Source organism: Parasteatoda tepidariorum, chromosome 5, assembly GCF_043381705.1.
Source record: "Parasteatoda tepidariorum isolate YZ-2023 chromosome 5, CAS_Ptep_4.0, whole genome shotgun sequence".
Taxonomy (NCBI): Eukaryota; Metazoa; Arthropoda; class Arachnida; order Araneae; family Theridiidae; genus Parasteatoda; species Parasteatoda tepidariorum.
Window position 1 is genome coordinate 39,479,233 of NC_092208.1, and position 18,504 is coordinate 39,497,736.

At 28.8% G+C, this 18,504-nt stretch overlaps 1 protein-coding gene across 2 annotated transcripts; it reads right to left on the reverse strand.

Moving 5' to 3' along the window:
- Nucleotides 1-1,876: 1,876 nt before the first annotated feature.
- LOC107444603 (meiosis 1 arrest protein) lies at nt 1,877-16,096 on the reverse strand. 2 transcript variants are annotated; one of them, XM_016058815.3, is made up of 7 exons: nt 15,598-16,096; nt 13,583-13,717; nt 12,014-12,154; nt 8,952-9,282; nt 6,948-7,222; nt 5,137-5,292; nt 1,877-2,066 (listed from the first exon to the last, which is right to left on the reverse strand). In XM_016058815.3, exons 1-7 carry the CDS (start codon nt 15,964-15,966, stop codon nt 1,917-1,919), a joined length of 1,557 nt encoding a protein of 518 aa, XP_015914301.2. In that variant the 5' UTR covers nt 15,967-16,096; the 3' UTR covers nt 1,877-1,916. The 2 variants fall into 2 exon arrangements, with proteins under 2 accessions (XP_015914301.2, XP_042897025.1); XM_043041091.2 differs by lacking the exon at nt 12,014-12,154.
- Between the last annotated feature and the right edge of the window lie 2,408 nt (nt 16,097-18,504).

Consider the following 18,504-nt stretch of genomic DNA (forward strand, 5'->3'; position numbering starts at 1 on the left):
GGAGAGTTTTAACTTCATTCTTAAATTTTGTTTCTATTAGAACCTGAAGGGAGATGAGAGGTATTATCTTCAATTGGGAAATATTTTTAATATTAGCATTCAAATCCGATATTAGTTCGGTGGTAATTTGTTTATTGGAGTGCTATAAATGAAGATTTAAAGTTTTTTTAAAAAAAAATCGATTTTTCTAATCAAATAACTATAATTTTAATGAAAAAAATAGCCTGTTAAATATGTTTTAATGTCAAATGTTTTAATTTTTATTCACCATCTTTAAAATATTCCCCCTTAAAAAATAAGCAAATAAATGATAACAAAAAAGGAAGAAGAAAAATGTTTCTAAGCCATTCAAGTTTCATAACTATACACTCGTAGAGAATTTGATTCAATTTTGAACTAAATCATTGGTATTTGGTTGCAAGCTGGTTGTAACCCTGAAACTGAGTAAAATTGAACCATATTTTCTGTCGAGTTGATCCGTAATATCATGTAATCAAGTTTAAAATGCACGTTAATAAGGTTCCATTTAGCGACATGTTAAGGTATTTAGATAAGGTAAATTTGATCATACGTGACACCAGAATTTTTAATTTGCAGCTGAATTCCTGTAAAAAATGACAAATATGCCAATGTTGAAAAACCTTAAATTAATTGATAAGTTAATTGATTCGTTCATTATCTAAGCTTATCCAAGCTAATTTCTTATCTAAAGCTTAAATTAGCTTATTTAAGCTAATTTGCTCATTATCTTATTTAATATGTTGCAACAAATACTAATGATATAATGATTAAGCACGTTAAAAAATATCTAAGAGCATAGATTTAAGTCCACAGTTCCCTTACATTTACATAAACACATTGAAAGATAAAAGAATTACTTGGATGGCGCAAGTGTTAATTTTAAAAATATTTTATTGAACAACTGCCTGTTAGTGAAAATGGAATGAAACTTACTAAAAATTGATAATTTAACTTATTTTCATAATTAAAGAGTTTAAATGTACTACTGTAAAGAAGAATGACTCATAATTTTGCAATCTATATTTGTGGAGAGATTTAACTTTCCAAAATAAAATTGTTACAGATGAAACAAAATTTCGGAAGTTCCTAAATTTAAATCTTTTTTTTTTTTTTTCATCTTACGTGTTCCTGAGGATAATATACTACTATTGTGCTCAAAATCCTCTAATTCAAAACTAGTTATTGAGCTGAACTAATTAAAAGTGCCTTAACATTTGTGCTTATTTCTAATATAAATGAAAAATAACACGTTTTTCTTAAATAACTGAGCTACATTATAGCCAGGTTTCATTGTATATGTTGGTTTAAAAAGAAAACAAATGCTTACTAAATGCACCAACATTAGATAAATATCCATTTTTTGCAAAATTTACTATGGAAATTTAATTGATCAGTACATTTAGTGCTAACTAAATAATTTTAAATAAGTATTTTATAATTAGTAACTTAATTGCCTTGTGTTTTTCACAAACAAATGCTTACTAAATGCACCAACATTAGATAAATATCCATTTTCTGCAAAATTTATTATGGACATTTAATTGATCAGTACATTTAGCGCTAACTAAATAATTTTAAATAAATATTTTATATTTAGTAACTTAATTGTTTTGTATTTTTCAATTGAATCAAACCATTTATACGACTGTTTAGAAGTGAAAATTTAAAAATGTGCAATAAAAATTAACTAAAACTTCTAAGCTATACAAATGAAATATATATAAACTACATCTTTTTAAATCTCTCTTCATAACATAAACTAAATTGTCTGAACTAGTAAGTATTTATTTTCATTAAAACTATTGAAAACAATACTTAAGTTCATGATGGTTATTAAGAGTTAAAGAACGAGACGTAAACATTATATAGGTAATTTAATATTGAACTATATCGATTTATACAATATTCTGGAGGAATTTTTTCTTGAGAAATGTCGACGCTGTCATGAAATCCTTTCCATTGTTTGGTTCCGGAGAAACATTTGAAGCTACTTCCGCAACTGGTACAACTGTACATTTCCTTCGTTTTTTCAACGTTGCTTTACCCTAAAAAGTTTTGAAAAAAATGTCCTTATTTTTCATAAACAACTTATTTATAAATTTCCTTTGCTAAAGTCAGTGATCTGCAAACAAAGAACAGCATAACAAAACATTAGCTGCATAGAGATTAACTCTAGTCCAAAGTTTTTGAAATTAACTTTCACGTAGAAATGATATTCAAGAATTAAATTAATAAAATGAAACCCGATCGATCGGTATTCCTGTTATAATATTAGATTTGAAAACAAAACGTTAGCTGTACAGAAAGGGATAAAGTTTATTTTAATAGAATAATTCGTAGTTCATTCAAAGAAATATTTTCATTCAAATTGTAATTCAATTATGATGTACAATTAGGTGTATTTTGACATTTATTCTTATTTTGTGTATTTATTCTTCAGATTTTATTACTATCTCATTTTCAGTAATTTTCAAACAATATCGAGCGTTACAGAAACGTCATTTCGAGAACTATTAATTATGATCAAACGAAACAAAGCACTTTTCTTTGTAATCAAAAGTATAAATTTACTGTATAAATTATTCTGTATTTTTTTTCTTTTTATGTTGCAGTGGCGTGCATAGGTAGACTATAATGGCCCCAGTTTTTCAACTGAAGAGGGCCGCCAAATAACGAATAAAACACCGAAACTAAATATATTATTACTATTATTAAATTAAATGTTTACACAGGTAAATATTTGGCACTTACAAATACTTTATGAAGAATAAAGAAGATTTTCAAAAGAATTTAATAGCGGAGTTTAAGAACATAAAAATTTAAATGCATTACATTAAAATATATATATATATATATATATTTCTTTTTTGTTACATTCTTAACCATAAAATTATTTCCCCTCTTATGTAACAAATATTAAAACAGTTCAAGCTAAAAAAGAAAAAAAAAGTAAGATTCTGATCGAATTTTTAAATTAATATTTGATTAACTTTCATTTTGCTTCACTTTTGATGATGTAAATAAGTTATTGATAGTNATTTTCCAAGAGACTAAATACTTTATCCAGTTCAGATACTAAATATTTTAAACGGGTTTGATGTAGCTAAAAATTAAATGAATAAATGTTTATTTAAAAATCCGTGAATAAATTTCAAAATGAGTTTAACATAGATAGAAAAAAATTAAAAAAGTAAGAAAAATTAAAAAAAAAACGTGTTAAACGTGTTTTGACGGAACTTGGGAATCAGAATTTATTACGACAATGGGTGCGACATGAATTCCATTTAAAATATTTGATTTTTAAAAATATTTTACTGTCCCGCGTCACGGACAATCAAGTACTATAATTTCTTTTAAAACTTAAGGTTTTAATAACTAGGATTTTTTTTTTCAATGTATTCTCATTTGGTACAAATATATTTCAGGTGTTGATACATATTTAAAAAATATTATTTGATTAAACTGCTATCAATTTGCTAATGTCACGTAACGTGTACCTGCGAATCGTACTGTAGAGGCTGTTGGTTGCGACAGCTGAGATAGCATGAAAAGCCGAGGTAGAAGGATCGAGTATTGGATCGAAGACTGCGACTGCTAACGGCAATACAGGAGTGACTAAGTTAATACACCTCTCACATTCAGCACTCAAAAAAGTACGGTGATCTTAATACAGCTCCCCCGGCTTCTCATAAAACAGCAATGAATCAACTAGTGGTATCCGTTCATCGAATTCTATCACAGATATAATTCTGGTGGGGGAGTACTGTAGCGTATCTACCACTACAAAATTACAACTACAATTCTCTAGTATATAAGACATGTTAACTCGATTCTATGTTGGGGTACCTTTTCATAGATGAAGGTGGACATTGTCGATAGCTACCAGCCCCACATTGGTGACCCGGCCGTGTTGTGAACATGCCTACCTTGGCAGTAACGCCCACTTCGATATGAACACGCCTATCTTGACAGTAACGCCCACTTCGATCTGGAAACGCCTACTTCGATGAATGGTCCACATTGAACAGTTGACTTGCTACTTGTGACTGCGACATTGTCCACCTCCTCGCACTGTTGCTACTCAGTCTCATCACGATTACGCACAACGTCAGCTTGCATACACTCGACTGCTAACTGCAACACCGGAGCGACTACGACCGTGAAGTTAATACACCTCTCACATCCAGCACTCAGAAAGTACGGTGATCTTAATACAGCTCTCCCGGCTTCTCACAAAACAGCAATGAATCAACTAGTGGTATCCGTTCATCGAATTCAGTCACAGATATAATTCTGGTGGGGGAGTTCTGTGGGGTATCTACCACTACAAAATTAAAATTACAGTTCACTAGTATATAAGACGTGTTAACTTGATTCTATGATGGGATACCTTTTCATAGATGACGGTTGACATGTTCTATAACTACGACTAGCCCCACACGTACTATATAGCGTTTTGTGAAGGTTTTCCTTTTTTTTTAAATTTTTAATATGGGTTTAATATGTTTGTTTTTTTAAATATGGAATAAAATTGAAACAGGCTCAATTTTAAAACTGAGAAAAAACTTCATACCATAACATATTTCACTAGTTTTTTTCCCAAATGTGCAATTAGCAGGTTTTGCAATTCAATGCCCTTGAGCCGCAGTGACTCAGGAGATAGAGCACCCAATGAGGTGATCCAGGTTCGAATCCCAGCGGTGGTTGGTTGATACGAATTCTGTTCCCGACTCTCACCGACCACAGTATAGAAGTAAAATATCCTCAGAGGTAAATAGATCATGTGTTGGAGTCCCCTTGCCTTCGAGGTAACCATGGAAGGTTTTCCTCTCCATGTAACGTAAATGCTGGTTAGTTTAATCAAAACGTCCTCCACGAAGGCTATTTTATCCAAATGCTCGATCCAGGAGTTTCCTTGTCTTCTATATTGGGTGCAAAATTGCAAGGCTACGGAGGTGAAAATTGCCAGTCGCAAACTCAGAATTGTGTCAGCTGTTCAACGTCGGTTATAACATCACATAAAATTGAATACCCTAAATTTGGAAACCTGAAACTATTTGAAAACTCGTGCTTATCTTGAAGTGTGCAAATTTATAAATATATAATGTTATTTACCTCGTCTTTGTTTATAATTGGCACCACAAAACTTGTAGATGCTTTAGATTTGTTTTTAGAGAAAAATGACAAGAGATATCGATAAAGTCCGGAATTCACGCTCACAGGATTGTATACATCTCTTTTCTCTAGCTTCTCCATGGATTCCTTGACTTCCTGCATAGAAAAATTAATTAACTGGATACCAATAAATTTTATTACATTTTCATGCTTAAACATATTTTTTTTTTAAGATTAAGATTCTTTAACTGTAGTTTTAGCTTTTACTTTATTGAAAACATACCAACACGGTATATAGTCTGTTTAAAAGAACATTTATTTATTAGCTAAACATGTTGAAACTAATGACAGATCTAAAAGTAATATGTTTTCCATAACAGCCATGAAACACCCCCTCGTTCTGTAAAAGTGATATTTGTTCCAACAATAATTTAAATAATGCATGCATAGTACCGTTTTCCAATCTTACATTTTTGTTTCAACTTAACACTGACTAATAAACTTTCTCAATCTTCCTTAAATCAAGCAACATCCAAGCTAATTCCTTTAATATCAATTTCAACACATGAATTTTAACTTGTTTTTTGTTTCGATATATTAAAACTTGTCGAAGGAATTCCAGATAGTTTTAATCTTGATCAGTTGACGTGCTCAAAGTCAAAACGTAAATATATTTTCTGCAATTGATCCACCGAAAAGTCAAAATAATTATGTATTTGCATAATTCGACAAAAGCTGCTTTGCAATGGAGTTATTCAAAAATGTTTCTAAATATGAAGGGAAAATTTGCATTCAACTAGATATTATTATTATAAATAATTATATCTAGTTGAATATTATAATTATAAATAATTTTTTTAAAAAGAAAATTCACCTTTTTTCTATTAATTACACTGGGGAACAAATGTTTTGTTTAATTTATACAAATACTTGATCATACCTAATTCGGGGGGGGATTTCACATCGAAAATAAGTTTTGCTTCTAAAGTTACAAATATTTTTAAAAGACAATGTTGATCTAGTTTTTTGTCGAAATAAGCAATTTTAAAGTCCTTATATTTAATAGGGGTCGTATAAAATGTTTTAATAAACTTCTAGAAGAGTTAGATCATATCATTAGGATTAAAATTGCATATGGACCCATTTGTGGAAACGTCGGTGTAAGAGGCAAGGGTCGCTTCCCTATTATGGCCTGCACAGAAATACATAGAACAGCTCATTAAAAGGAAGCTCCCCTAACGGCGTATGATGACATTTCCGGGTATAAGTTTTATGCAATTCTTCTTCTTCTGATGTGTCCTAACTCCCCCAAATATTTGTCACAACAACTACGCGGCCCTGTCATAAATATAGATTTTAAACTTATACATTTAGCCTAAGATTTATTCTTAGATTTACCCTGGAGAGACCGATTGCAGATTTGAAATCAGTGATGTAAAAATACCCAAAATCCATTAAAAAAATCTCATTCAACGGATGAAAAAAAATTTCTGATGTTATTAATTCAATGCAACTTATTTATTTACACTTTTTTTTCAAGTTCGTAATTGGTACTCGCAATTTACGCCTTTTTTATTCTTCAATGCAAATTTTACATTTCATTGTAAAGTTCATGCCATATTAAATAACTACGATTTTATAAAAACTACGACTGATAAAGTAAAACTGAAAAAAAAAATTATAAGAATTTTAACAGTGCAGGCGTTAATTTAAAAATTAGCATATACTCAAATCTAACATTAAATGAATATTTTAAAAATATATGTTAAAGATATTTTTTTAAGGAAGTAAAGTGAAGTGGGAAAATTTACCAGCGTCAGCTCTTCAGGAATTGCATTTGAGTCAGATAGAGTTAGTGGAAGTAATAATTCCTGGGTGACAACGGATTTCACGAGCAGTGCATTTTTAGATGGAAAAAGCACAAAGTGGCCAGCTGGTATCACTTTATCTGTAGTTCCAGATAGATTTATGCGCTTCTTGGTTAATAAAACCATATTTTTTTCGTACAAGTAGTTAACAATAGCTGTGAATTCTTGCTCACATCTTTCTAATTCGTCCCAATCCAGTTTCCAACACTGAGTGGCAGCTAAAATAGGAAAACTCATTTTTAATGATATTAATTGGGTACTTGCACTTTGAGAAAAAGAAGATCATGGCTGGTTGTTGATAAGCAAAATAGCGTGTTTAAGTTGAGCTAAGATTCTTTTCGTAAGTTAGAATGTTAATTAACGTGAAGTTAATTGAATACAATGCCCTATCGTAAATAGAATTCATTATTTCTCTTTTACGTGATTTACTTAACTTAGATTTATTATTTGTTTTTGTATTTTGTTGTAGCTGTGACATATTTTTGCTTTGTGTACCTGGCAACTTCGACGCATAATTAGTTTGTTTATGTTCTACATGACTTCGTGACGGTCTTTGTGTTAAGTAAGAGGTATTGTGAAAGAACTGAAATATTTATGAAATAATCATTGTAAAGGAATGTAGAATGCGCCACTTAAGATAATTGATACGTAACGGGCTCGACTTACTCGAAATGGAATAGAAATAACAGTTGCTGACGTAAACAAATGTCGCGTTTCAACAACCAATCAGTTTCGAAATACCCACACTACGTCACATGCAGATATCCTCTGAAATTAAAACATTTATTTTTGAAACATGTTAAACTACAAATTAGCTCTATGTCTGACACGGAGAAAAAAATCCTAGTAAAGTTACGGAACTGTATCATAATGGCATTTTTTGTAAAGAATATCATAGTTCTGGTTAATAAAACCAAAATATCCAGTATTTAAACCATTCTTTTTGGTAATTTTTCCATTCATACAGTGGTGATTAATTATAGGAAATTCTGGTTTTAAAAATTGTTGTTTACATTACCACACATCTTGCCAAAAATAGAAAGCTGAAAAGTAAAGTTTACCAAATAAAACGTTTTTGTCAAATGGTTTTTTTAATAAATGGTCATGCTCGAAGAAAATTACTAAATTTTGTCTCATTTACCAAATTTTATCACTCATTATAAAACTATATTTCATTGCTAATTTTACTTAAATCATTAACAAAGCCTTTCAGTAAAAATTAATGAGCTTCTGGTATTCCCATAACGAAAGAAATCCGGTAAATTTTACCATATTCCGGTAGTTTTTATCACGTTTTTTCTAAGTGCATACATATAATTATAAAAGCAAAAGCATTTATATAGTCGGGAAATATGTAGTATTTCAATAAAACTACTAAATTAAAACAAAATATTGAAATATTGATATTTCTATGAAATAAAGATGGGGGGGGGGGATTTTAACTATAAAATTTACTTAAATTCAATATCTATTACATCTCTTCATAAGTACTAATAAAATATTTTTTCAATATCAATTGAATTATAATCTAAACTATATTATGAAATAAATTAAATTATTTTTTTAATAATTAAATCATACAATGTAACGAAAGGAAGACTTAGGTTTAATGTACTTTTTGAATGAAATAATTTTAATATTAATTTTACATTGCCTGAATTAAATATTTTTATAAAACCGTTGTATGTGTTCAGTATTAAATTTTATAGTTTGCTGAAAAATATGTCACATACTACTGTCAAAATGTAAAGCTAAATGTTTCCGACTTAGAAAGAAAAAAATACCATATGTTAAAGTATATATTATACAAGAATAAATTATTATTATTATTATTTTAGAGTGCTTTATAACCAGCAGAGTTAGTTGTTTCTTAGAAAAATGCATCGTAGTTAGCCTCTTTAATATGGGTTGAGGAGACATACAACTCTCCATAAAAAATGGACATACTTGCTATAAAGGGATGTCCAAAAAGAAGAGATTCGCAAAGACCTTCTCTACGAACAACGGCTACTGCCTCCAAAGTAAGCACAGGCACTTTAGAAATGAAGTTTTGTTTTGAAACAGGATTTGCTCGTCCAACTTGATTCGAATAAGTTGAATCTACGGCGATGCTAAAGTGTCCATGCACAGGAAATGAATCGATATTCAGAAAACATTCCTTGAGGTCACAGCGTAAGTTGTATTTGTCAACAACAATCCGTAAGTGATCAGAGTCTGTACTGCAGTCATGGAGCCAGCATTTCATTACATTTTCTAGTTGATAAGAGTTAGCATCGACCTGTTAGGAAAAGGAATAAAAAAAATCTCAGGTTTTGAAGTCAAGTAAAAACAATATGGTAAAACAGCTGACAGACATCAGTTTTTTTTTAAATCCTTATCAAAAATTAAGCTAATGAAAAATCTGTGCATTACACAGAGAAGGAAGTTTTGGCAGATTTACCGTACTGTAAGGTAATGACATTTCTGGTACAAAAAAAAAACGTAATTCTTGTTAATAGAACCAAAATAAACGATATTTAAATTATTCAATTGGTAATTTTTATTTTTATAAATGGAAAAATATCTGAAATTCTGGTTTTCAAAATGATAATTTTTAGTACCACATATTTAGTAAAAAATTCAAATCTGAAATATAAATTTTATTGAATAAGTGAGTTTTATGCCATGCTCTAATGTATCGTGATAAAATTGCTAATTTTTACTATGTTACTATGTTTACCAGTTACCATTATTAAACCATATTTTGTTATTAATTTTACCAAAATAACTACCAAAGCACTGCGGTAAGAAATACAGAGATTTTTGGTTTTTCCATCAAGCCAGAAACTATTTAGATATCATCATATTCTCGTAGTTAATATTTAAGTGAAATGAAAACAGGTTTAAAAAATCTAACTAATAATTAATGCGGTTAAGAAGAGCACAGGAGGAATAAAATTCATCAAAAATCAATTTATTTATCTGGAGGAACTGAAATACATCCGTCTTTCGCAAGAAGCTATCTTTTCCGCTTCATTTACAAACCAATTTGTTATCGACCAGTTTTACGGTGGTCAAGGAGCTGACCTCAGGTCATAAAGATCCCGGTTTCGAATCCCGCTGAGGGCATTGGATGTATTTCGCTCTCTCTCTCTGTTCTGTCTTTCTTTTGTTGGGGGTGACGTTGATCCACCCATGTGATGTCCTCGAAAAAGAGATCAACAATACCACCCGATAAGTACCACAGCACAGTATAATTGCCAAATGTGGTTGGCATTAGAAATAAATATATAATTTTTTTTCATTCCTCCCTTGCTGTTATTGATTTCAATAGTGGGTCTGAATTTGAAAAGCTTTATTTCTCCGTTAATTTGTGTTCCTTAATATTAGTAGCTTTTAACTTAATTTTTACAAGGTGTCTGTAATATATATCAGCAGCTTAAAAATTTTATTCATTATACCAATCTGAAATAATATTTTTTATGTAAAATAGGACATATCGGGAGAAGTACAAGCCTACATAACGGACAGTTTTAGTAATTATTTGAGAATCTGCTGTTGCATATATGGAAAATTCCTACATTATTAAGCCCTTAAATATATCTAGTGAATATAAAGCAATTAAAAAAAAAACACTTAAACTTTACGAAGAAATTGAATTTAGTTTATTATGTTTCTCATTAGTCATAATTCAAATATTTGCTTATAAAAAGAATTTGCGCAGCATGCAATACCTTTGCCCCTTGAAAATGCAAGTTGTGTACTAATTTATGATAACGGGGTATATTTAAATTTTTCGAAATCGCATTTAGCTACAGGAGCGTTACTAGGTTATAATTCAAATGCTCTTTTTTCTAATAAAGGATGTTTGCAACATTTATTAAGTAATTTTTTTTTTCGATTAGTGCATTTTATTTAACACTAGATTGTCAACGTAAGTCATTTCGACTGCTTTTAATTTCAATTAGAAAAACAATGATGTATATAATGACGCAATTTCTTAGAATTTTGTGACTTTTTTTAAAACATATAACTTTTTTATTGTTAATATTTACTAATAACTTGTTATATAACTGTAAATAATATGAAATATGTAAAAAATTAATTTTAAACAAATTTATTTACGCATTCATAATCCAGTCATTTTGACAGCTTTTGGGCAATATAGGTATATACTAATTATCCGTCTTTCTAGTGTTAAATAATTAATTTAAGGATTGTGAATCATAGATGAGCTGCCGGAAATGAATTAGTGTGCGTCACTTCCGTTTAACTAAGTTTTCCAAACTCATGCAAATAAAAAGTGTTACCCATAAAATAAAATTTAAAAAAAAAAAAACAGGCTTGCAAGTTCTTATAACTCTTTAATATAAAATTGTGACTTGATCATTTAAAAATTTAAATTTAGTTAAAACGTTTAAAGATGTGGTGATCACGTGAATGGGCTTTACTGAATGAGTATTTCTTCCGTTTACAGCGTTTTTCAGTCTGATAGCAAAGCATACTTTTATAATATTTTAAATATATAATTGTGAGTTGGTTATTTAAATACATAAATTCGATTAAAACCATTTTAATCCAATAGTGATCTATGGCTTATCTAGGTAAAGGTTTCTTCCCAATACAGTGTAGCTAAATAATGTAAAGGGGAACTGATTTTTCTATGTAGAGATGAAGACGGCTCAAACCTTCGATCGCTCTCTTACCTTAATTATTGGGACATTATTTTCCAGTCTATCACATTCCCCTTTTGGGGAATCTAAACCAAGAAATCAAATCTGCCATAAAAAAAAGTCTATTTCATAACACAAAATATTGTCTGCTTTAACTACTTAGCATATTTAAGGTTAGGCCTGTTACTGTTAGAATTAAGGCTTTGTGTGTGAAAATCTGATAATTATATCAAAAATGATTCAGGAGTTTCACCTTTTTTAGAACATTGTAAGCGAATAAATATGATCATTATATTCATAAAAATTATTTTCTCAAAGTAAATATGAATGTAAATCGAGTTTGTGCTTTATACTTACTTCGATAGCATGTAAAAGACTGTTTATAGTATTTTCTACATCATTGTCAAATATATTTTGAGAACTATGAGACTGAGTTTCACTTTTCGATTCACTGCTAGTCATTGAAGTATGAAATAGACGATTTCTAAGCATGATCACCTGTTCAAGCCAAAGAAAAAAATAAAGAAAAAAATAAATTAATAAAAATAATAAATAAAATGAACAGAAAATTCTCCCTTCTCCAAAATTAAGATAAAATTCTCATATTAATATACAGAACTCTTAGCAAGCATTGTTTCGCTGTTGTAAAACAAGAATTACAGAGGAAAAAGTAGTTCATCTTAGAATTAAATTAATATTATTCAATGGTGAATGGAAAAAAAAAATATTTTGCAGATAAATTAATAGTAGGCAAAAATATTTTTCTCTAAAATATTCTACTCTTGTAAACATTTCACGTCTGAATAATCTAAGGATTAAGGATTTACAATTCCAATAAAATTTTATTGTTGAAAATTTTTATTAACATAATAAAACTGCTTAGAAATAACGGCACGAACTTTAACTAACAGATGTCTTCTTATACATTTCACAAATTTTTTATATATTTTTGACTTACCAGCTGATTAAAGGTTTTAGCGCTAGGCATTACGCTGTTAAAAATTATGAATCAAATTACGGTAAAAAGCACCGGTACTCACACCGGTACGTTTTCCATACAGAGTAGATTTATACCGGATCATGTTACGGAATGAAAAAATTGATATACCATGATTATTACACTAATAATTACTTTAAAATTACGGAAGCACTCCATATACCACGGTTTTTCGAAGATTTTTCACCGAGGAAGTTAAAATAGTCACAGTTTAAGTATCTTAACACTTAAAGCTAAGCTATAACTTAAAATTTTATTTACCATCTTGGCCTGAAGTTTTGTCTGGGCTTTGGAATGAACAAATAACTTAAATATTTTAAAAATTATTAAATTTTTTTAAAAATTATTAATTTTGTGACATTTTTCCCCCTAGATGAAAATCATCAACCTCATTCCNAATTTTTTAAATTGCTTGTCATTAAGCATTTTCAAATTTTTATTATTTATTTTATTTTTTTAAATAATGCGGAATGGTAGTAAGTTTTTAAATATTAAAAATTTAGACTACAAACGCTTTCCATTTTCAGAAAACTGTGGCTTTTCTCCCTACTGACGCTTTGCGTCATTTTCAGAATAAGCATAGAAAGCGCTGGTTATAGATAGACTAAACTTGACCGAACAATCATGAATAACTGACGCAAACTGACAGCAGTTATGAAAATAGCATAGTAATCGCAAAAAAGCATTATTTCATACGACAATGCGGCCTTACCTTAAAATTTGAGAGATTTAATATTTTGCGAGTAAAAATTGATTTCGAGGACGCACACACAAAATGCCGATATTTTATACCGTAATTTGATCTGGAATTTTTAACAGTGTGGTAACTAGTAATTAATATAAATGCAAAATTAAATTCGAACTCTTGCGTGTGAAATATATCCATCTTGCGGAAAATTTTTCTTCGAATTTCTGGTCTTTTGACTTACATTGACTTTTCTAATGTATCCTAGTTCTATGCTTTGAAGGGACTCTTTGACTTGTTTAGTGAATCTCTGTAGAGGTTGAGCGGTGAAAAACACCACTTGCAGTTGGGGCCATTCTTCTTTATTTAATACTGCTCCCTACAAGAAAAAAAAGTTTTAAAACAAAGAATTAAAAAGTTTAAAAAAATTAGAAGAGACAAAAATAATTGCACGAAGGAACAAAGAAACGATTACCACATTTATTCACAGGCGTTAACATACCATTTTATGCTAAAAGTTATGCTTTTTTTCCGAGAATTCGTGTAAATTTTCTCATCATTTGTTTTATAAAACTGTGTGACGTTGCAAAATTTTATATCAGTTGAAAGCATATTGTTACAGGATAAGGCTGCACTTAATCAGGAATCGTTTAAATTCCGATGTCATGAATTTTTTACTGTTCACTGAATTCTTAAAATATCATTTTTATATGGTGTATAACATCAGACTTTTTTTTTCTTTACTACATCGCAGAATTTATTGAATGTTCAGTTAAAATTTCTATAGTGACTTTTTCTTTCTTTCTTCTTTTTTTTTTTTTTTTTTTTTTTTTTTTGATTTTGGTATATTATATTATTTAGCTACATTCGTTTAAAGACTAATATAAATAAATCTGCCAAAATTTTAAAGTCTTATAAATATTATGGACGTTTAATTCGATTTCACAAGAAAATATACAAATAATTCATATTAAAATTCAAAACTAGTTTTTAATTTTCTTGTGAAAAAAGTTTTCAATTAAACTATACTTTACTATTAAAATTATTTAAAGAAAGCGAGCTTTATTTAAAAGAAAAAACTTCCTTTAAAACAAAGAAACATATTTATAAAAGATGAAAGTGTTAGTAAGAATTCAAACTTCATGCAAAATGCCCAGACTGAATTATAACGTTTGAAAAAAATTAAAAAAAAAATTTCTCAATGTTAATCATATTTTTGGACTTCTTTGCGGACATTGCTCATTGAGGGGCAAAGGCTGCTGCCCCTGATCCACTACGGTTTTCTGCTTAGCTCATTGGGGTAATAAGTACAACTGATAATGTGATAATAGGCACCTAATATGCAAATGTATGTACTGTGCTAAAAGCTTTTTTTACGGAAACGGAATAATACCGAAATGTGTATAAATCAAGTCTATAACGGGATGTATATGTTTCATATTTGTAGAACTTCTTTTAAAAAAGAGTACCACCATTCATATAAAACTAAATAAAATAGACAAGTATCCAGTGAGCGAGCAAAACGATAGATCCGGAAGGTATTTTAAAAGCAATTCCAGGGTTTGGCGAGTGTGTAAGCAAACAAGTTAAAATTTGTATTATTATTCCTTTAAGCAAAATATTTTATTCCAAGCTGATGAACATAATACTGCATTACATAATATCAAATCGATTTGAAATTAAGCATGATTTATAATTTAAAATATATACAAATAAATAAGATTTATAAATATGTACAAGAAAAGATTATCTAATTCTCCAAATGACCTTATTTACAATCTTTTTTTCATTATATTTTGTGACTTTCTGCTGTACAAGAGAAGCATTCATAAACACTCTCTTTTTAATCTGGAAGAATTTTCAATTAGCATTCTATTAAGTTTACATGCATTGTATTAAAACACATTTTAAGGGTAAAATAGGTTTCTTTTTTATGGCTTCAAAAATATAATATCTATGAATACTTTAAAAAGGTGTTTGTAAGAAGAAAAAAATTAGCAGTTTTTAGAGCATAATTATTTTTAACAAATACTTCAGTATGTCATTTTATGATTTAAAACTTTAAAAGAAGAAGTATTTACTTTGAAATTTCAACATTTATTTACAATAAAACTCAACAGAACATTTAAAATTAAAATTTTTGATTTTGTCTTTCATTCATGAACAAAAATGATGTTCGAAATCATTTTTGCCTTGTGAGTACAGAATTGATAATGTACAAAAATTTACAATAAGATAAATTTAAAATTCACTACTTACCTGAAAATATGTTTCATATTGCTGTATAGCATGCTGTAGGCATGTAGATAAATCACTAGTTTCAAACGTCTCTGACCCAGTAAATAAAGTATGAGTACTTTTCATGCATTCTAAAGAAAACTGAAATTTTGTGTAATTCTGTTTAAGAGATTGAAAGGGAAAAATACATTTTGTTCTACCAGACAAAACATAAACGCCTAAGACCGAAAATCGAGAAGAACCTTTCATTGATATTACCAAGATTGTGGTATCTTGCAAAACCTGACAAATAGTAGTTATATTGCTTATTGACATTGGCGGAGTCAAATCAAAAAATATATAATATGTAGGTTGCCGTTGAAATGCTTCCCGCCATTCTTGTTTCTCCATTTCTATTTTGTTTTATAAATGAATAACAATAACAGAAAACGATATTTTTCGATAAAGTTTCATTTTTCTTGTAAATAAATTTATTTTTAGCAGACGATGTTTCAAACATTTCAACGATGTTCAAAAAGCAATTCGCGAACGCAACGATCTATAGAGGGCGTTGTTATTTGAGACGAATGACTGCAAGCGGAACAGCGCGATCATCAATTGCACTGCAGATTTCTTCAGTGTGGCATGATAACGTTTCTTCATTATTGTAGCTTATTAAATTTAAAAAAGAAAAATGTTCGATAATCTTTCTTATGCATGCAAAAACAAAATGGAATCTATTTTTTTTTCTTAGAAAAGGAACATCCAAAACAGATTGGAAAAATATTTGCAAATAAACAGAAAAAAATAAGTATCTTATGTTCTTATTCGAGTTAAAACCTAATGTTTGCGAAATAACTCTGCTAAATTTAATGATCTAATATGAAAGGTTTATTTAAACTTTACATTCCATACTTTTCTGATTCATATTACTTCAAACAATAAAATATGTAAAAATATACAGAAACAAATAATGTTACATCACTTAATTTAAAAAAAAAAAATTCAACAATTTTTATCAAAAAATTTAAAGTTTCGCTAAGAAATTGTTATCTAAAAATTAAAAAACTCTAAATAAAAAATGCTTAAAATGAAAAAATTAATAAAAAAATAAAAAAAGAACGATCCTATAAATTCCTCATATTGAAATAATTTTTTTTCTTCTTTTTTCAGTTTTAAAGTTTTTAATCAGATGTAGGAAATCAATCTGTAGAAAACTATCATCAAATTAGGAAACAAGTTATTAACAAGTAAATTCATAACACTTACATGCTTTATAAATCCGGAGGATTCCAAAATGAAATGTTCTTTGAAATCAAAATGAAAATTAAATGAAAAATTTTGTTCTCAAATAATATATGCATAGGTTATCTCTTCATTAATCTCAGATGACATACCACACAATAATATTTTATAATTGTAAGATCTCGATATCAATTTCAATATGTAACTTAAAAACAGAACGAAGTTCTAGTTGAAATTAATCATTCGAAATTAAAATATTTACCAAGTAAACGATTAAAATTTATTAATGATCAACACAAATGATACTATTTCAAGTGATTTGGATGATTATTTATTGTTGTTCTCCGAGTTACATAGATATAGAAATATAACCTATTCTATAAATAAGAAGAATACCATATAACTTTTACAGTTCTGCACGTTCTGAAATAACATTTATTCATTGAAATGAAGTAAGCAATGTGTGTGGACTTAAATAACTTCACTTTAATTTATAATGAATTACAGACAAAAAAATTTATTTTACAGTAATACATACATCATACATCTGTAACAGTACGCGATCACGAAATCGGACGCCATCGATTGCAAGTTTGCTGATATTAGAAAGGGAAAAAAATATTGAGAAATTGCTCTTCAAATGTTTGGCGCGTTCTGTTTCAGAATCATTTACCAATGTTCTGTGTCATTTTTTCAAGTTCTTCTGCCTTTTCCTTAGAGAAGTTTTGCTTCTTATTTGCTGTTGAAAAAAATCGTCCTACTACATCAATGATTCTGATAGAACTGAATGAAAACTTAGTAAATAGTAATCTGAAAATACCCACCCAGTTAGAGGGCGTATTCAATCATTGCACTCGCCAATCTATATTATACTTTTATTTTATTTTATTTTTGTGTTGAATTCTAGTTTTTAATTATACATTTATTTTCGCAAAAATGAAAATTGGCAAGTCTCGTTAATGTTTTAAATTTAATAATTAATTAATTATAGTATATGATGATTTCTTAGATTTTATTGTGCAAATATGTGCTGTTCGTTTTTAATTTATTTGTGAATTACTATTTATGTTCAAAAGGACACAGCTTGTTAATAAAACATTTTGTAGAAATCCATACTTTAATAACTCTTTCCAAATGCAATATTTTTTCCAGAAAAATTTATTATATGATTAAAGATCATCCTGAAAATCATTTTAAAATTTATATAATTATATAATACTTTGCACTTAATTTTTAGCTATGAGAAAAAGATACCACTGAAGAAATAAGCAGCTGATAGAAACAAAAATTTCCATTTTTCTTATCGTTCTATCTCTAACTTTTGCAACTTTGAAGTTTATATTGATTTCAAGTCATCAGAGAAATATTTTAAGAGTTTCCACTCAAATGCCAGATCATATAAGAAGACGGCACGTTTTACATCGATGTCTATCAAAATGGCAGCAGTCTGTGAACACTAAACTAAACTTTTGAAATTTTAATTGAAATAAAAGTAATAAGATTTTTTAGTCAGTGAAAATGTTGAGGCCCCTTAAACTTTTACTGACTAGGGTCTCAGCTTCTCATAATTGAGCCCTCTGAATTCAATATAGCATTTGTATATGATTTGTAGTGGTGTCAAGAACAAACATTTTGGACCTAACTCGAAATTTTATTGATTTAATTATTAATAAATTTTAATCGATAACATTTGCTAAATATTTG